The following is a 21,100-nucleotide window of genomic DNA, read 5'->3' as shown; positions in this document are numbered from 1 at the left end:
TAAACCCTGCCCACCATATTTACTGTGGATAACACAATAATATGGGTAACTCCTAACTCTGGAAAATTATTTAGAATGGCCATAGTCAAGATTGCAGCTTTTGATCTAAAACTGTCATCTCAGTTGTGATATAAACGTTGCCAGTGCTGCTCTTTTAAGAGGTGACCCCGATTACGTAGTGTACGAGGCAGCAGAATTCTGTCTTTTCTCTACTGTGGTTATGCTGAAGTGAAAATGGGCGAGCGTACCTTTTTCAGGAGAAACTCATCCATGCTTTTCAAGTCACCAGCACTAGTTATGATCTGCAGAGAGTCATTCTGCCACTGCACAGGCTCCAGTGCCAAGCTGCTGATCTTCACGCTGCGCTTACGCTTCACTTTGGGAGATGGTTCCTTGTTCTCCTTAAATTCCCTTCTGTAGATGCCTGACAGCTCTGGACTCCTTGGGGGTGTCAGGTGATGTGGACCCAACTCTACAATTAAAAGTTAGGAAAGAGAAAAGCAGATTATGATTATTTTTTGAGTTCTCAGAAGCGCCATCATGTTGTTAATTTCTTATCACTTTTCATTATTAAAACTTAAAATGCTGCAATATTTACTCTCAGAAACTTCTTCTCAAATATGCTCAGTGCACAAATAATAAAGATGATTTTCCCAAATGCCAGTACTGCGAGTTCCACCCTGGACCTGAATATCAAGCTGGAGTCTCTCTTTCATCACCACCACCAATTCTGTGATGGTAACTTAGAGAACAATTCTGCTGGTAAAGTGCAAACCAGAAGAGAACCCAGCTCTCTCTCTCTGAGCTGTACTGATGGTCATGATAGGGTAACAAGGAGGAAAAAAAATATCACTAAAGTTAGCAGATATTACTCTGAATATTCACAGGGAGTAGAGTAGGAAAGTGTCATATCTGTACATCACTTAGAGTGGAATCAACCTAGCCTCTCTGCCTGTTTCCTCCTCTGTCCAAGGGGGAGAACACTTGACTACCTCAAAGTGGTGCAATGAGAATTAGTTATTTAATGGTTGTACAGTACTTTCAAAATGGAATGTGCCAAGTATTATTAGACAGGCATTTTCTGCAACTTATGGAGAAGACAGCAGCCCTACACAAGAGAGAACAAATAACCATCTCTGTATCCTAATTCTGCTGCCTCCCACAGAGTCCAGAAGGAGGTGGGAGATTCTCAAGAGTAGAGAAAATATTTTTCAGAAGCATTTTCTGCAGAGATCCCAGCACATTAAATAAGAAAATGAGAGAGAATGTACTCAGAGCAATAATGCAGCTTTTAGGCTCAGCTGGAATGGAAGGCTTAGTGGTGAGCTAGACATCAAATTTGAAGTGTGTGACCTTTCTAGAGCCACAGGTCCAAAGCTAGGTAGAGCTGAATTTCTTTGCTTTCAGATGCTTGAATTTATCTTAAAACAACAATACCACATTTATAGTTTTCTTTCCTTAAATTATTGATACACGTATTTACAAACCAAAGTTTCTTGTTTGGGATTATGACACTGTTTTGACTATTTATCCTAATTTTTTTAAAGTAATCAATGTGTTTCCTGTCTTCAACCCTGCACCCTATGCGCTCACCTGACCTACTCAGGGAAATTCTCTAATTCTGCAGTGAAAACTAGCATCCACTCTCATTCCATCATTCTAATATATAGCCTCATTCACTCACTATCAAGAATTTATCAAGAAAAACTTCAAAATGTATAATTAAAGGAGAGCTTGTCCAACCCTGCTACAAAATGTCAACATGGAAGCTGTAAAATCTCTGCTTGATTATAACAGTCTCTAGACGTATTTTACCCCAAATAAATGAACTTAATATTACTACATCATTGTTTAACTCTTACCGTTCAGTTTCAAAATGGTTATGGTCTGTGTCTCCAAGCGACTACATCAAGTACAACTTTGCAGACCCTCAAAATACCTGAAAGTAGCTTGGCAAAACTGCCACATATCCCTCCCCCACATTTACCTTCACCAAGCTGGAGGCCAGGAATCATCTCTATGCCTGGTTCTTCTTGCTCTGCATACAGCTCAAGCAACTCAGACTGGGTCGTAAGCTTCTCCCTGGGTGTTTTCTTGTCTCCCTGTTTCCCTTTCACCCAGAATCTCATCTTGGCTCTCTGAGGCCTGTAAATAGGTGAGAAAAGAGAAATTGCTTTAATTCAGATAATTTCCATTTTTTTCCAAATCTAACCGATTCCCATGCACCTTCCTTCTTTCCTTCCAAGAGTAACAAACAAACTGTACAACTGCATTTTGGAACATGGATCTATTTCACTGCTGGGAAATCTAGGCAAAAAAAGAAAAGCACTAGGTATTCATCCTAGCAGGTGTCTAGTCTGGATGGAGCTGGACTTTCTCAGATGGGGAAAAGGATAAAGTCAACATACGGCCCATTCAGAATGACTCTGTAATCCAGGCTGCAACTGACTCTGGAACTGTGTGTCTTGGATTCCAGCACTACAGTTAACACTTCAGAATTCTATCTGCCACTGTTTCTCAATGATAATTTATCCTTAGATAAGTCTACATTGCTTAACTTAATATTGGATACTGAACTTACATTAAATATGTATTTTCATTCAGTGTTAAAGTGAGTTTGGAAAAAATTCTGTACAGAGTGATTAAATTGTACTACTTTAGTGAGATGTGGGTTTTACACTGTAATGTTATTCCATTTCATTGTGCATTCTTCCCTACCTTCTTGATTGACACAACACAGTGATTCTCACAGTTTTCTATTTCTACCCAGGCCTGTGATTTGTTCTGATTCTTGCAGTTAGCTTTAAGGGCCACATTTTCAAACACACACACTTAAGTGCCATGAACCATCACAAATGAAATACAGGGAAACTACAAGTTGCATTGACAACTGGATAGTTTTGCACAGGAAATTTGAAAATTTTTGAAAATTAAGGCCTATATATCTTGTTACATAAAAGTTCCTGGTTGCATTATCCCATTCTTTTGTAATATGAAATAAAACTTTTTAATCTAACAAAAATTCTTGAAAAGATAGATTGCAAATCCAGTGACTGAGCCAATTGCCCTAATATCTGAAGGGCATCAAATATGACATGGGTTGGACTCATTCTCTCCCATCATTTCAGCTCTTCCCCCATCAGGTATATATTTCATACCTTCGGTCGGTAGATAGATTCTTCTGAACAGTTGCTAGCTTCCCAATCTCACCCTGAGACATTGTTTTATGAAGCTTTGCTTGGCCTTCACTTGATGTGAAACGCTGCAATGTCTGCAACAATTACAAGTATAAAAATACTTTAAAATCAAGAGACTGGTTAGCATTGCAGGTGACACAGACCTCCTAGAACAATTTGAGATTTCATCTGCTCTACACACAAAAAATTGAAAATGTTATATGCTATCATTAAAACATGTCCTGATTTCTGTTTGGCTGTCAAAAAGTTAACAATTGGGTGAAACCTAAATGGATAGGCTTGGTCCAACCTATCGATGATCCACTTACAGGCAACAAGAAACCTTAATACCTCCTAGAAGAGCAGAACATTTCAAGTACAGCAAAACATACTGGCTTCAGCATTGTACTTAACTACATATTTTCACACAGAATTAACAAAACAACTCCCTCCCAAAGAAGCATCCCTTAAAGTAGATTTAGCAATGGATATTTTAAACTGCTTCACATAAACCCACATTGTTGTCCACATTACAAAGCAAACAAGAATGTTCAGCCAGTTGGAACACTCAATTGACTGATCAATCCAACTCTTCATTTTAGAAGGGGGATGTCTGCAACAGAATTTCCAACAGATACTCCCAGCTAACAATGAAATGGTCAATAGAGGCCAATGTATCAGGGTACCCTATAAGATATTAATACATCCTCCTCAGTATTCAAGTTTTGATTTTTAGTCTTCAACTCTGTAGAAGACTAAAAAAAAAAATTGATTTGTTCAAAGTGCTAGTGCACTGGCCTGCTAAAATGAAGAGACATCATTTAGGAGGAGGTAATATAAAGAAATTACATATGCCATGTTCAATCACTAACAGCACAATTCATAGTTTTCTCAACAGCTTAAAATGCTGTGGGTACATTTTTGAAGTGTGAATGGATTTAAATCGCACAGCTCATTACCTTCAAAAAGAGTTCCATGAACAATACTGTATGCAAAGTGTTGAAAATATATGCTTTTTTGGATTACGTCTATTTGATTTTAAGTGTTGCCTTATTTTGATTATTTCTCATTCAGGGGAAAACAATATTACAGAGATGGTAGTTTCTTAATCTCCCTAGCGTGTTATAATAGAGAGGCTGTTTTCACAATGTTATGTCAAATTTGGTTTGAAAGAGCAATAGTTATGGTTCTAAAAAGTTGTCCAAAAACATGTCTTGAGGCAGCCAGCTGAGGCTGGTAATTTAATTCTAATCTATGTACTTTGATAGCCCCATCACTGTAGTGTCGAAGCACAAATAATTAAAAATTATAAATAAATAATAAATCTTTTTTCCCTGCCCAGCCTATAGGAGGAAATGGTTTGATTAGTTGATAGTATTTTTTGTTTGTTTGTTTCTTCTCTCCTAAAAGAAAAAGGCCTGGTGAAAGTTGTGACTTTGAGTAGATCCTTTTTCATTTGGCATGCGAAGCTATACACGCATGATATTCCTGAAGCAGCATGGAGAAGAGATTTGGCCATATTAAACAAGAGGATTAGCTGAAGAGGGTCTGTTTAATCATCCAGCTTCTGCAAACATTTGGTGACTCTATCAATGTGACTACTGAAAGAAAACTGCAGCCATTTGTCTCAGCAGAGCAGCCCGAAAGATCACAGGGTGAGAAACATTTCTTGACATGTTAAAAACGACAGGTCATTATGCAACTACTGTCAGCTAAAACTGGGGTTTCTGAACCTGACTCCTGGTTGTGACCATCTTACTGAAAACATCACATTTGGCACAAACACCATGGGAGCTGAAAGTCAGACTTTGTAAAACCAGATTGTATGTTACAATCAAAAAGACATTGAGGGTTCATGCTTACAGGAGTGTCACCTTCTCCAGCAACATGAGTGTTATGAGGCACTCTAATGCATTTCAAGGAGTGTGATCTCTTTCTGGTCTATACAACTGTTTTTTAAAAATGAAAACACTATGATCAGCTGAACATGCTGACTTATATTTAATGCATTTCTTTCAATATAGCCATTTTTTCCATTGTACCCATGAGTAATCTATAAAAAAGGTTTTAACCAAAATTACATAAAATATGGATTCCAGGAGAGCAACATTCACCATGTAATGAAAAAACTGTGACTGTCTAACAGCTTATTTTATTTCTTTTACGGATGTTGTTTTCCAGACATTTAAAGTGTTTTAACCCTGTCAGTCAGCAGATGGCAGCATACGCAAAGCACTACTAACACTGAAATAAGAAGCCGCATAATAATATAAATAAAACTTCTTCCCCTTTGAATTGAAGCTTGTGGATTTTCTCCAACAAGGTCAGCTGTGCAGCACTGAGGCTCAGAATAGGATCCCAATCTCCTTCCAGTATTTTGATTAGTCTATTTATGTTGCGTTAAAGATATATTTTAAATACCCTCAAGAAACTAGAAAAAAATCTATCATACCGAAACAACAGTAGCTGTTAACATAGATACAATATATGGATACAATGAAATACCTGTTTCAGTAACTGATACCTCAGACGCTCATGAAAGCAGGTACGGTTTGTACAAACCTCTCAGTTTAAAAATAAACCTGTTAAAATATTTGTCTCAATGATTGCAGTGGATTCAACCCTATTTTGTGATAACTTATCCTTATCCACAGAAACGTCTTAGCTCTGATATGTGTAAAATAAGACTTTATAGGGAACTTTCTCAGAAGTGCACTTCTGTGTTTGGGGATCTTTCTGGTACTGCACTTTGCAAATGGAAGCCATGGTTCATGTGGTCTGAGTGCGCAGGATTAGACACATTAAGCTTGGTTACTACTGTAAGCGGTAAAGGGGAAAGAAATATGTTCATGTTTGCTGTCCTCTTGGCCTAGATATGCTCTGCTTCAGCTTAAAACAAGCTCCATGTTGGTTCTGGCAACAATGGCTGTGGGAATTCCAAAAGTAGTGTGGAAGGTTTGTTGTGCTGGTCTGTAGGCCAATACGACAATGTCCTTCCAGCTCACAGCTGGTCTATAGCAGTCCTCACATCTGATCTTGCAAATCAAAGCAACCAAAAGCTTGTGCGCACACAAGGTATGTCTATACAGCAAAGAAAAACCCATGGCTAGCCGATGCCAGCCGACTCAGGCTCACGGGGCTTTTTCACTGCTGTGTAGACTTCCAGGCTGAGGCTGGAGCCCGAGCCTGAACTCTGGGACCCTTCCACGTAGCAGGGTCCTAGAGCCTGGGCTCCAGCCCAAGCTCGGAATTCTACACAGCAGTGAAACAGCCCCACAGCCCAAGCCCGAGTCGGCTGGCATGGGCCAGCCGCGGACTTTTCTTTGCTGTGCAGACATACCCACAGAGGCTTTACATACAATGGTGCTGGTAGTGTGTTTTTTTAGACAAGTCTGATGAAAGGATCTGTGTATGCTTTTTACATCAAGAGCACGACATGAAATCAGATTCTTCAAACAAAGAACATGGTGCGGATGTGATGACCAAAGCTGATGTAATTTTCTTGGTAATAAATTGTTGGAATATGCAAGGACAAAGTGCTTCTTCTAGTGGTCATCATGATTACACTGCATAAAACTTTCAGAAATATAAAAAGAATTCAGACACTTTGGATAGTGTAGTTGTTTTTGTGAGCAACACTAACAAGTATTATAGATAGGGAAATAATCAGCTCTACTGAAGGGGCTTTTTGTATGATGACAAAATGCAGCAGGGAGATCATTGCCATCTTGCTTGTTGGATATTAACAATGTGGGGACTGAAAAAAAGCCATCTTTCTTGTGTGTGGATATACTGTATAAAGAGGAAAGGTCTCCTGATGCACATTGCATAGTGAAACAGATATAACGGGTATATGGGATCATCATTAAACTATTAGATATGGGTTATTTAAATTATTTTTTCTTGGCACCATTGAGGTTGCAATCGCTACCCTGCTATCCTCCTCTTCAGCTCTTCCATAACTTTGGGATTGTTTTTTATTAAAAATATAAACAACTACTTTAACAACTGAGTAAATTTTTGAATGCAAGGTGTTGGTTTTAACTTATAATGCCCTGAATAGCTTGGGACTGTCCGACCTGAGAGACTGTCTCCCTCCCTGCCATACTGCCATAGTTGCAAATGACAGAGATATTCAAGCTGGATTGCCCTTTAAAAGAGAGGGGGCTGGCAGCAAAGTGTTCTCTGTCAGGGGGCTTTATCCCCGGATTTAGAACAGGGCTGGTTTGTTGACCTTTAGAGCACACTGCAAGGTGCATCTATTTGTGCAGGCTGCAGGGGGTGGACTTTAATGGGTCTGGCAGGGTAGAGGAGGGAATTAATTTCCTCTGCAATAATATGGGCTGAGTTTAGATTTAGTATGTGCACGCTGCACAAATGTATGTGACTGTGACAGATGGAGATGGTGCTTTGTTCCATCATGCTGGATTGAAGGATTTTCATAAGATGCATTTCCCACTGATTAGTGATAGCTTATGACAAGGTTCTTATTTCATGGATCTTTATTGAAGTCATAACCCTCAAGTTCATGGATTGTCTGTTTTATGAGTTGGACAATGGGTGACAAAATTCTGGAGTTACTCAGAACTTTCATTTTTTTAATTCAAAATTCACGTCACTGCTTCATTAAGAAAGGTATAGTGAGCGTATCCTCATTATTGTCTCATTTTCAATGTGACCTCAAACACCTTGGGGAAAAAGGGTAAATGGCATTTAAAGACTTTCACCCTCTCCGCTCACAAATTATCTAAACAAATCATTGCAAAATGATAAATGCTTCTTCACAGGACATCTCAAATGTGGCTTTAACCGATTCTCTAGCCAAGCTCTCTTACATACATGATAAAAGAGATTGCAAGCTCTCTGTTTAAAAGTAAAAACAAGCTCTATTAATCCTTTAAGATAAGCTGTACATGACACCTGTACTTGTCATACTGTTTGATAACTAGAAATTTGCTGACTAGAAAATCCAAGCAACCTTTGAAGAGATGGACTCATTGTCAAGCACACTATTGTCACCAAAGTCTACTTTGTATTAAGCAATCAGATTCAACATTTGCACCTGCAACTTCACCTCTGGTTGAAGACTCTCTCTCTTTGCAGATATGTGCATACCACAGTGCCAGCGAGAAACACCATCTATTGCACCTTTACCTACCAACAGGCTACACAAATAAATTGATTTTGCACACAGGACATCAGCAGGTTTTACCGTACTAGGACTTCAAACAGGCAGGCTAGTAATAGCAGCAGCAGCTGAATCAAAAAATACTTTACTTATCAGTGTCACACGCTGTTTTTCTTTCATGTATTCAGCAACCACTGGCTTATGAACAGCACACCAAAAACATTTACTAAAAACTGACTTTTGATAATTAGCAGCTGTTGTGCATGTGTGATAAACTAATTTGTTTTTCTCATTAAAATAATCACCACCATCCAAAGGAAGATTGCTTGGCTGTCCTTCCTACTGTATTGAAATCTTAAGGCAAACAACAAATACACACCCACATTCATGTACTCTCCGGTTTGTACTGAAACCAACTCGCATCCCTACTGCTGTATTGTTAAGTTGCTTTATCACATGTAACAGACTCTCAGGCACTGCAAGGGCTATGCTATTAACATCTAAATGCTAATCAGCTTCTGGTAACTGCATCACTTGAACAGTCCATAAATTTTGCTGTTCTAAAATAGCACTGAGACAAAGGCAAGGTGGTTCTGAAATACAGAAGCCAAAAGCTGTCGCTTCCAAAGAGCTGGTCTCAAACCTAGTCCTGCAATATAGAACACAGATGGAAATGCTGCATATATTTACAAAACATACAGATATACAATACTTTTATGCAACAACGTATCTATTCAGCATATGCTAGAAAGCAGAGCCTGGTCGTGCAAGTGACTGCTCCCAGATGATACCACTGTGCATGCCCAACCACCAGTTAGAGAGAGTGACGGAGTAGTACAGAGGGTAAGTGATACAGAAGGAGAGATGATACATAGTGTGAACTGATGAGACAGGCCTAGGACTATTTGCATGCAATGACTGTTGTTAAACCCAGTGAGCAAAATCATAGGACCATTTCCAATAAGAGGCATGAACTAAAACCCTTCCAAGGATAGTGTCATCCATCCTAACAGTGAACCCAGCACCCTTTTGCATCTCAGCAGAGTTTTCCAGTGTGAAAGATTTCTACTGCTAAAAGAACTAATGCTTTGTAACAGGGTAAACCTCCAGGAACACAGCATGCACTTAGCTTAGGGCACTGCTTACCTACACAGTGCAGAATCCCTTAAATCAGTTTATCTAAAATAGCTTTTAAAAATCTCTTTTTAGATGTTTGGTCTGTAAATAATCTAAAGAGCACAGGAGCCAACAGAACTGCAGCAAGGTGAACTTTGAGGAAAATATTTTGGAGTCTCACGAATTTAGTTTCCAAAGAGCTTATTCAGTGTCAGTTGCTTTGGTCATTGTACTCAATCCTTTACCACAGCCTAGTCCTGTCTTCAGCAGCACTACTTATTTTCAGTCAAACAGACCCAATATGAGTGCACCTTCTCCAGGGGGAACTTTCCTCCAAACATTCACAGATGTTTTTAAAGTCCATGCATGCAAATATTACTACTTTCCTCATTCCCCCCCCTTTTTATTTTACAATAGTGGTTTTTATTTTGCCATAACGGAGGCAGTGAGAATTTCAACAGTTCGGGCATTTATACTACAAACTGCAGAAGCTCAGCTATAGGTGAAATGTAACTCTCAAGACCTGACAGAGAGAGTTTGTTTTTTTGATCCAATTTCTTAAGAAAAAAATCAGTTTGGTCATTTATAAAATTACTTGAATATAATTTCCCAGTTTCCTTTACTGTGACTAAAGCAGGAAATAGAGAGGAACTGCAAATCAACCACCCATGACTTTCATCAAAAGAGCAGCACTGGGCCTGTAAAGTAATATTACTGACAGACTGTAACAGTGTTTCTGACAGACAGTAATGATGGTATATCTAATTCAAAAACTAAGGAGGATTTAAAACAAACAAAAGGAAGTATTTCTTCACACAACGTAGTCAATCTGTGGAACTCCTTGCCAGAGGATGTTGTAAAGGCCAAAACTAGAACAGGGTTCAAAAAAGAACTAGATAAATTCATGGAGGATAGATCCATCAATGGCTATTAGCCAGGATGGGCAGGGTGTCTCTAGTCTCTTGTTCGCTAGAAGCTGGCAATGGGGGATAGGGGATGGGTCACTTGATGATTACGTGTTCTGTTCATTCCCTCCGGGGCACCTGGCATTGGCCACTGTCCTAAGACAGGATACTGGGCTAGACGGACCTTTGGTCTGACCCAGTGTGGCCATTCTTATGTAACAAGAGAAATCTTAAGAGTCAACTGGATCAACAATCCACTTTCTTCTCCTCCCCTCCGCAAAGAATATTCACCCTAAGGATTTTTTTTTACAGCTATTGTTAAAAACAAAAAAGGAGTTTAACAAAGAAGTGCCACCTCATTTCAGGTAGTCTTGTAGAAATTCCCAGTAAAGGCATGGGGTGGTGATAAAGATGATTCTTCTGTATCTATAGTGTGTGTGGCAGGAAGTTCATATCACCTGTGGGGTAACATGCCATATGCTCTCCAATCCCTAGCCAGAGCAACACAGCTCCAGAATGAAATGCCTACCTGAACTATGGAGTTCACAGTTTTGGTCAGTTTTCTGCCACAACTTTAGCATTAATTAAAATATTTTGTGTGTGTATGTGTAAGACAGAGATGGTCTAAACCATCTGAACGAGTGGGTAGGAAACATGAGACATTTCCTGTGCAGATATCTGCATTTTCACATGTGGTCTCGCTCCCATTTTCTTTTAGCTTGGAAAAAAAATTGATGCCAGAAACTAGTTTCTTTGAAGTTACAGGCCTCAAATAATAAGTGAAGCACTATATTAAAAGGGAAATAAATGGCCAGAAAGTGTAATGAAAGATAAACAATCAAAACTAATAGGGAAAATGTAAGATACAAATAGAGTTTTTGTTGCTTAATCAAAGAATTGTTTGTATGTGGGACAATTTGTTTGGTTAGATCTTTTCTGATCACCTGTACAATGAATCTTGTCAAAGGAGAGGGAGATTAGGCAGGCTATGGCTATTGCTGTAAACTAGTAGAATGTGATAAACAGTCTTTGTAAGTCTACAGAGAAACTACATAAGTCCTGCAAGCCTTCCCTATGCCCTAGTCTTTTTCATGATTGCTGGCAGGGTGATCCTTAGCATTTGTACTAGGTACATACTGTAGCTCTCTGGCTTGATGGAAAGCTAGAAGCACTACTTTCATTAGGTGTCTGTCAAATCCATCCTGAAGGCAACGCCAAGGTTTGATATAAACACAATAGTGCTCCCCCCCAATTTGTTGAGGTTGCTTCTGCTGTGTTCACTGAGATTACCCAACTACAGCATCATTATCAGTGGGAGAAGAAGCGGTGTAGGGTGTCAGTACAGCTAAGGGTTAGCAAAGAAATGCTCCCGCACAGCTGCTTGCTCCCTTTGTTTTCCCGCATGTCGGAAAATTACCATTTCGGAGTCACTGTGACAGGCCTGCCCAAGTCTGGCTGTAGGCCCTGGCTCAAGGTGAGGAGGTTGGTCAGGGAAGAGAAGGAACTCAAAATTGTCATCGTAATCATCTTCCTCCGTATCCCCCTCCCCATCAGCAAAAGTACCTCTAGTCAAGAAATCGGAGCGCGTCCGCGCCATGCGGGCTTTCTTTTTATGGGCCGGTCTGGCAACCTGCTTGACCAAATGATAAAACAGATAACACAAAAATGTTTTAAAAGAAAAGGTGATTCTGCTGATGTTTGACATCACAGGGTAGGTCAAGTACAGCCTTAAGAACTCCATGAACAATATGCTAATCCACACATAACACACAAGTATCACAGATAGTGGAGGGGATTGGGGAAAACAAAAATGAAAGAGCACTGGGAAAATGGACAGTCATGGATGCTATCAAAACATATGTTAAACAAAACAAGACATGCCAGCATTCTACAGTGTTTATCACTGGGGCATTCATGGCAGAAAAGGTCTGGCAATTCTGCACTGGTATGTTCCCGTGTTAACTGGGGTATCCTGAAGAGAAGGCTTTAATGTTTCCATACCATTAGTATCCCCCCGTCCTTCTCACAGACTCGTAATTTAACATCACCCACCCTTCTGTTTTCTCTTCAAACACTTGAGAGGAAACTTGCAGAATAAGCTTTGTTCAACTGAAAGATGAAATAAGAAAGCTGTAACTTACCCCCCCTTTGCCTGGCCCAGGGAACTTTAGTGGCTTTCTAGGAAGCTCATCTTTCGAAAGGATCTGATGATTTGAAGATTCCTTGTTGAAACTCAACAACAACAACAAAAAGACATTTAAATTCCTCGCCCAGGTTCACCCATAACCTCAGTCCAGATTCCAGAAACATTCGAGTATGTACAACTCAACAGATCAAGAATAAATTGCAATTTGATTTCATGTGTTTTAAGGGATGCCATATTTAGTTATTCAGCATACACTTAGTACCAATAAACACCGTAGTGAGGATAAAAAGTACAAATGAACAGATCTCCTGTCCTTCGTTAAACTATGAACCATCATCTTTGCTGCACACTTGCCCGTAGCTCTTATACAGGTTAACTTTAGTGCTTTGTGTTGGGAAGTAAAATTGCGGAATGGAAAAAAAATTAAGCGACAAGAGAAAGAAAATCATATTAAAAATGTTCATTGCCATGCTACTGTCTAAGAGGAGAACTTTTATTTCCTCTGTTATTCCTTCTTCTGGGCCTGCCACAGGGTTTTAGCTACTAAACTGCAAGATCTTTAGAGCAAGAATAGTCTTCATTTTGTATCTTATACAGCATCAACTTAATTGTTGCACTGATTTAAATGAAATAAATAATAAAAAATAATAGTTTAGACTAGGGTTGTCAAGCGATTAAAAAAATTAATCACGATTAATCGCGCTGTTAAAAATAGAATATCATTTATTTAAATATTTTTGGATATTTTCTACATTTTCAAATATATTGATTTCAATTACAACACAGAATACAAAGTGGACGGGGCTCACTTAATATTTATTTATTACAAATATTTGTACTGTAAAAAAACAAAAGAAATACTATTTTCGATTTCATCTAATACAAGTACTGTAGTGCAATCTCTTTACCATGAAAGTTGAACTTACAAAAGTAGAATTATGTACAAAAAATAACTGCATTCAAAAATAAAACAATGTAAAACTTTAGAGTTTACAAGTCCCATCAGTCCTACTCCAGCCAATCTCTCAGTAAACAAGTTTGTTTACATTTGCAGGAAATAATGCTGCCTGCTTCTTGTTTACAATGTCACCAGGAAAACAGGTGTTCACATGACACTGTTGTAGCCTGTGTCGCAAGATATTTACATGCCAGATGCGCTAAAGATTCATATAACCCTTGATGTTTCACCCACCATTCCAGAGGACGTGTCCATGCTGATGATGGATTCTGCTCAATAATGATCCAAAGAAGCGCGGACCGACGCATGTTCATTTTCATCATCTGAGTCAGATGCCACAAACAGAAGGTTGATTTTTTTTTTTGGTGGTTCAGGTTCTGTAGTTTCCGCATCGTAATGTTGCTCTTTTAAGCCTTCTGAAAGCACGCGCCACACCTCGTCCCTCTCAGATTTTGGAAGGCACTTCAGATTCTTAAATCTTGGATCGAGTGCTGTAGCTATCTTTAGAAATTTCACATTGGTATCTTCTTTGCATTTTGTCAAATTTGCAGTGAAAGTGTTCTTAAAATGAACGGTTTCAGAGTAACAGCCGTGTTAGTCTGTACTCGTAAAAAGAAAAAAGAAAAGGAGTACTTGTGGCACCTTAGAGACTAACCAGTTTATTTGAGCATGAGCTTTCGTGAGCTACAGCTCACTTCATCGGATGCATAGCATATCGTGGAAACTGCAGAAGACATTATATACACACAGAGACCATGAAACAAAACTTCCTCCCACCCCACTGTCCTGCTGGTAACAGCTTATCTAAAGTGATCATCAGGGAGGGCCACTTCCAGCACAAATCCAGGTTTTCTCACCCCCCCCCCAACAGACACACATACAAACTCACTCTCCTGCTGGTAATAGCCCATCCCTCTTTGAAACCTCTCTTTATAATGCGCATGATAATCAAGGTGGGTCATTTCCAGCACTAATCCAGGTTCTCTCACCACCACCCCCCCACACACCCCCCTCCAAAAACCACACACACAAACTCACTCTCCTGCTGGCAATAGCTCATCTTACAATGTGCACAGCAATAATCCAAGTTTAACCAGAACGTCTTGGGGGGGGGTTTGTAGGAAAAAAACAAGGGGAGATAGGCTACCTTGCATAATGACTTAGCCACTCCCAGTCTCTATTCAAGCCCAAATTAATAGTATCCAATTTGCAAATGAATTCCAATTCAGCAGTTTCTCGCTGGAGTCTATCTTAAAGCAAAAAAACTTCAAATCCAGACTCCAGCGAGAAACTGCTGAATTGGAATTCATTTGCAAATTGGATACTATTAATTTGGGCTTGAATAGAGACTGGGAGTGGCTAAGTCATTATGCAAGGTAGCCTATCTCCCCTTGTTTTTTTCCTACAACCCCCCCCCCCCCCCAAGACGTTCTGGTTAAACTTGGATTATTGCTGTGCACATTGTAAGATGAGCTATTGCCAGCAGGAGAGTGAGTTTGTGTGTGTGGTTTTTGGAGGGGGGTGTGTGTGTGGGGGGGGGTGGTGAGAAAACCTGGATTAGTGCTGGAAATGACCCACCTTGATTATCATGCGCATTATAAAGAGAGGTTTCAAAGAGGGATGGGCTATTACCAGCAGGAGAGTGAGTTTGTATGTGTGTCTGGTGGGGGGGGGGGGGGGGGAAGGGTGAGAAAACCTGGATTTGTGCTGGAAATGGCCCTCCCTGATGATCACTTTAGATAAGCTGTTACCAGCAGGACAGTGGGGTGGGAGGAAGTTTTGTTTCATGGTCTCTGTGTGTATATAATGTCTTCTGCAGTTTCCACGATATGCTATGCATCCGATGAAGTGAGCTGTAGCTCACGAAAGCTCATGCTCAAATAAACTGGTTAGTCTCTAAGGTGCCACAAGTACTCCTTTTCTTTTTTCTTAAAATGAACAACATGTCTGGGTCATCATCCAAGACTGCTATAACATGAAATATATGGCAGAATGCGGGTAAAACAGAGCAGGAGACATACAATTCTCCCCGAAGAAGTTCAGTCACAAATGTAATAAACGCATTATTTTTTTAATGAGCATCATCAATGTGGAAGCATGTCCTCTGGAATGATGGCTGAAGCATGAAGAGGCATATGAATCTTTAGCGCATCTAGCACGTAAATACCTCGTGATGCCAGCTACAACAGTGCCACGTGAATACCTATTCTCACTTACAGGTGACATTGTAATTAAGAAGTGAACATTATCTCCTGTAAATGTAAACAAACTTGTTTGTCTGAGCAATTGGCTGAACAAGAAGTAGGACTGAGTGGACTTGTAGGCTCTAAAGTTTTACATTATTTTGTTTTTTTGAGTGTAGTTATGTAACAAAAAAATCCACATTTGTAAGTTGCACTTTCAATATAAAGAGATTGCACTACAGTACTTGTATGAAGTGAACTGAAAAATACTATTTCTTTTGTTTATCATTTTTTACAGTGCAAATATTTGTAACCAAAAATAATATAAAGTGAGCACTGTGCACTTTGTATTCTATGTTGTAACAGAAATCAATATATTTGAAAATGTAGAAAAACATCAAAAATATTTAATAAATTTTGATGGGTATTCTATAGTTTAACAGTGGGATTAATTGCCATTAATTTTTTGAATTAATTGCATGAGTTAACTGTGATTAATTGACAGCCCTAGTTTAGAGATTGCAGCTAAGCTCCACCTTTGTCTGCTGGTCTCTCAGTCACCTCTGTGCCTTCTTTCACATGGGCCACAATGTACGATTCCAGGTCCATCTGCTTGACCATTGACTAATTCTGCTATGCTGCCTATAGTGACCATTCTTATTTAGAGAGAGAGTGTGTGTGTGTGTGTGGGGGGGGGGCGCTCTACACAGCGCTTTAATGTCGGCTGTGTAGACATATCTCAGATCAGTCTGACCTGCAGATTTGTGAGGGAAGAAACATGAGCACAGGATCAAAATGCTGCCATGACCTGTGCTTGGAATGAACCCACCATTTAACCTGCAAAGAACTGCCCATACTCCAGGCAGTTGTTTCTAATACTGTTAAGACTGTTAAATGTATAACTTTATCCACAGCAGGACTTTTTCAAAAGCTTGAGCACCTCCACTCTCCATAGGGAGAAGATCTGCTCTAGAGAGACACAAGGTGGATGAGGAAATTTTTTTTTTTTTACTGGACCAACTTCTGCTGGTGAGAGAGAGAAGCTTTCGAGACACGCAGAGCTTTTCTTCAGATAGGGGGAAGGTTCTCCCAGCATCACAGCTAAATGCAAGCTGGAACAGATTGCTTAAGAAGAGCTCTGTGTAGCTGGAAAGCTTGTCTCTCTCACCAACTGAAGCTGGTCCAGTAAAAGACATTACCACACCCACCTTCCCTCTCTAATATCCTGGGACAGCCATGGCTACAACCATAGTGCATACAAGATCTGCATTTACTCCCTTTCCCTGACAGTGCAAGATTGTTCCCTAGTTGACCATTCACTACTATTTTGCCCACTGTAATTTTAAATGTGTGAAGTATTGGAGATTCTACCACTTCCCTTGGGAATCTATTCTACCAGATAATAATTTGTTCTACCAGATAATAAAACTAAGTTTTTTTTTGATACTTCTCTTAAATTTGTTTCTTACTTTCATCCCATCCCTCTTACTCACACCACTTTGTACTGCCCTAGCTACTGTAATTTCTTTCCTTTCTTGCTGTTAACGCTTTTCAGATGTTTGCTGTAGATGGTTAGCATGGCTCTCCATAGTCACCTGACACAGGCTGTATGGTGTGCACTGCATGAGAGTTCTTTTAATTTTCCTTTTAAGTCAATCCCTCCAGCTTCCTAATAATTACTGATATTTTTCTCTGAATCCTCCCCATTTTATCAGCATGTTTCTGGTAATGAGGTGCCCAAAACTGATCATGTGGCTCTTTGTTTCATTGCAAACCTGTCAAAATCAATCCTATTTTCAGGAAAGGTCATTCAATAGTCACCTCTCATGGTATAAAGCAAGCAAACAAACAAACGCTCTACTCACAGGAGGCTGAAATGACTGTCTTTTGGTGTGAAGAAAATAGCACTAGCCCGCGGCTCACTAGAAGAGCCATCGGTGCTCTGGTTGGGAATTCGGGGTTGCCTGAGGCGCTCTGTCCTTGCAGCGTGACTGCTAGAGAAGTCCCCAGATTCTACAGCCAGTTTTGAATTCCACCGATCTGTTCTGGTTGATTCCTGTATCATTCCAGGTTGACCTTCTTTTCGCTCAAGGAACATGCTGACAGGCCTGTCCTTTTGTGCTATGTGGGCTGGGGGACTCCCTTTCTTTGCAACAGTGAGCCCTTTAATATCCACTGATGAGGTTGGTGTTGTATTCACAGTCTGGCAATTTTCCCCTTTGCTCTGGGGATTCAGGATGAGGAGAGATTGAGGCCTGTTGTCTTTTTTTTTGGAGGGTCTGAGAGACACTTCTTGTGAGGGCTCCTTGATTCTGCTGTGCTCAGTCCTTTGCAAGGCCTCTCCCTTCCCTTGTCTCTCAAACTGCTCAAAAGCTTTGCGTTGTTTCTCCAGAATTTCCTTCTGCTGGCGGATCTGCTCCATCATCTCCCTCTCGTTTTGCTGCTGCAGCTGCTTTTGTCGCTCCTCCTTCTCGACATTCAGCTTCTCAAGTCTCCTGATAACAGAGTCTGAAGAATGTGCATCTGATGCAAGAGCAGCTAGGCTTTCCTCTTGCTTGACAGGAGGGTTTTCTCCTCTCTCTCTGTCCAAGGCTTTGCCCGGGCCCTGCTTGCCTGGCTCCGTATCTTTCTGAACCCCAGGAAACATAACTGGTCTTTCTTCCTTTTCCATTAGTTTGTTCTTCAAGTTATTCTCCACCAGTGATTGATTTGCTTTCTGCGTGTCCTGTGGTGGAATGTAGAAAGTAGGCAGATTTCTAGAAATGAAGGTCTCTCTTGGATGCATCTTGTAGATAACATTCTGGGTATCACAGACCACCCGCTCCTTAGTAGCAGGACTCTCTGGTAACTCAGAACTTGATGGTGTCCTTTTTCTGTTAGATAAGTTGCTGTTCACATCTGCTGAGAAGAAGGTTGTGTCCTGCAAATCAGGCTTAGGACTGTGAGGTAAAGAGTCCTGGGTCTCAGTGGAGACAGACTGCATGTCTTGCTCTTCTAAAACTGGAGAATTAAGTTTACTCTTCTGAGTATCCTCACAGCTTAACATTTCTAAGCTCCCCTGAGAGCTTTCACTCTCTGGGGTTCCCTGTGGAGAATGAAGGACTTCCGACACCAGCTCTGTGGACCACCGACGCTCCTCTGAGGGAGACACCCCCCCAGTGGACCGGACCTTAAGCAATTCCAAGCTAAATATTGCCTGTTCCAATTCACGCATTCTCCGGCTTTCTCTTTTCGCGCGGACCACTTTTTTCTGGTTGAGATCCTCCAGTGATTTGGGCCTCTCTCTCACAACTACTTCCTCTTCAATGTCCATGCCACTTTGGCTGCTGGCTCTCTCGTGTCTTTTGTACAGTAAGTCTCCAGAGCCATCTACTGGATCAGCATGATTCACCCGACTATTCTCTATTACTGATTTATGTTCCTCTACAGCTCTCACCCGCTGTTCAAACGAGCCATCCTCCCACTTAGATGGGTCTGAGCCCCTAATTTTCATAGCATCTGCCTCCAGTCCATCCTCTTCTCTGATTGACACTCCATTCTCCAGCTCTCTCTCTTTTAATCTCTGCTCTTTTAAAGCTGTAAATCTGCAAGAATGAGAAAACAGCAGATTTTTAGAATGTTTCCTCTTCCATTGCTTGGACACATTGTATTGATTCTGAAGAGACGTTTAAGAGAAAGTGTCTGTGTTTGGTTTTAATACCTTAGCTAAACACACATTTATAAATCAACTGATACACTGTACATGGGTATTCTACATAACATGATTTTTGAATTTTCACCTGCTTCATTCTTTCCCCAGTTGTGAATGACACTGGTGTCTATTAGTGAGAACCGCTGCTTTCCTGACTATGGTGGCTCTAAACTTTCTCAGTATTTTGTTTTTGCTTTCTTTTGTAAATTAATATACCCAGGGAAGCACAGTTCAAATGCAACATCTAGTGTTTTGGTCATGTTCTATACCAGCTTTCTAGCTGGGTTGATTGAGGTACAATCAGGTACTAGTGATCTGCAGTGTATTTAGAGTCATTATTCTGGCTCTCATCTCGTTTACAGTAGACCAGTGAGCCCTAACCCTTTCAGACAGTTATACCACCTCAGCAGAGTAAAGCCTCAGCTGTGTGCTTTCAACTGAAGCCTTCGCTGATCAGGAGACTGGTGTTTGGAGCAGACTAAGCTCCACTGTGGGTTACAGAGAGAGTGGACAACTAAGTGGGAGGCATGTAGCGGCAGCACAGGGGAAGGGAACAAGATGTTCTAGTAACAAAAGCCTGAAAAATGCTAGTATTCTTGCCAATTGCTGGGAGTCATTGCTCCGAAACACACAGCCTTCCTGTTACACAGTCATCTTTATTCAACATTTCACTTTTGTGTCCACCGAGGTTGATCACATTACCTTTGCCGTGCTATGTATCCTCTGCATGCTGCTTGCAATAGGATGACTTTATTTCTCTTGGCCCTGCAGAGTCTCTTTGCGCAGTATCCTCGCCAGCCTCCCTGTATGCACATGGCTGCGGCATGCCTACGTCTAGAACATTCCCGCCAATGGTTCTGAATAATGAAGGCTGCAACCCGCATCTGCAGGAACCTTCGCCTCTCCACAAAACCTCGCCAGTAGGCCTGGAGAACGAGTGCTGCATTGCTGAGAAGAAGAGGATCAACTAGGGAATCTTCAGCTTGCTTTCTACTCCAATAACTACGCCAGTACCTCTGCAGAAAAAACGGATAACATTTCTTGGTAATGTGTCTGGTACCAGATGCATTTAGAGAGCAAGACTCATGAAATAAACCCATTCTCCTAATAAACATGTGCCGGGCATTCAGGCTGTATGGCCTATCCCTAAGGAAGAGTGGGACACCTTGGAGGGTCTGACACACTGATGGGGTTCCTCCAAGGGAGGGTTTAAAAGCTGGGGCATAGAACAGATCCTGTGGATCTGTGAAAGAGGGCACAGTAAACTTTGCCAAGGACACCAGGTCAGACCACTATTGGTAGGAAAAGTTTCCTGGAATCTTTAATAGCCACTTGGATAAGTAACAAGGCCTCAGTTTAAGAGTGCATCCAAAAGTCAGATCCAAAGTCAACTGCTTGCTGTGCCTAACTGGGAAGGATGAAGGACTAGGCTGATTTTGCCAGGATGTAACCCTGTGTTTCCAGAGAGTTATACAGGTAGGTTTTTCAAACCAGATACTTAAATCGCTAATGTCTTCCCATCCAGTTCTGAAAAACTGTTCCCTTCTCAATATGAAATCAATAGCTGAACAATACAGGACAGAACTCCCTCTCTCATCTCTGCTCATAAAATATGCTATCCCAATTACCTTGGAGAAGAAACAAATTAAACAAAAAATGATACCACCAATGATAAACAAATGGATTCATATAATTTATATTGCAATAGCACCTAAGAAATGGACTCCATTGTGCTAGGCTCTGTACAAAAATATAACAAAGACTGTCTCTGCCCAAAAGAGCTTACAAAATTTAAAA

At 40.5% G+C, this 21,100-nt stretch overlaps 1 protein-coding gene across 13 annotated transcripts in view; it reads right to left on the bottom strand.

Moving 5' to 3' along the window:
• MYO9A (myosin IXA) overlaps positions 1–21,100 on the bottom strand; it is a 465,931-nt gene that overhangs the window by 38,231 nt on the left and 406,600 nt on the right. For 11 of the 13 annotated variants that reach the window (XM_074965918.1, XM_074965921.1, XM_074965919.1 and 8 more), the window contains 7 exons: positions 20,006–20,319; positions 17,478–19,196; positions 12,467–12,557; positions 11,743–11,955; positions 3,159–3,271; positions 1,988–2,145; positions 249–472 (listed from right to left, as the gene is read on the bottom strand). In XM_074965918.1, coding sequence (XP_074822019.1) covers positions 249–472; positions 1,988–2,145; positions 3,159–3,271; positions 11,743–11,955; positions 12,467–12,557; positions 17,478–19,196; positions 20,006–20,319 — 2,832 coding nt within the window. The remainder of the gene's footprint in view (positions 1–248; positions 473–1,987; positions 2,146–3,158; positions 3,272–11,742; positions 11,956–12,466; positions 12,558–17,477; positions 19,197–20,005; positions 20,320–21,100) is intronic. The other 2 variants (XM_074965925.1, XM_074965926.1) reach the window with 1 other exon arrangement.

Source organism: Natator depressus, chromosome 10 (genome assembly GCF_965152275.1).
Source record: "Natator depressus isolate rNatDep1 chromosome 10, rNatDep2.hap1, whole genome shotgun sequence".
Classification (NCBI taxonomy): domain Eukaryota; kingdom Metazoa; phylum Chordata; order Testudines; family Cheloniidae; genus Natator; species Natator depressus.
The sequence above is the reverse complement of the archived record's forward strand: the minus strand, read 5'-3'. Positions and strand labels throughout refer to the sequence as shown.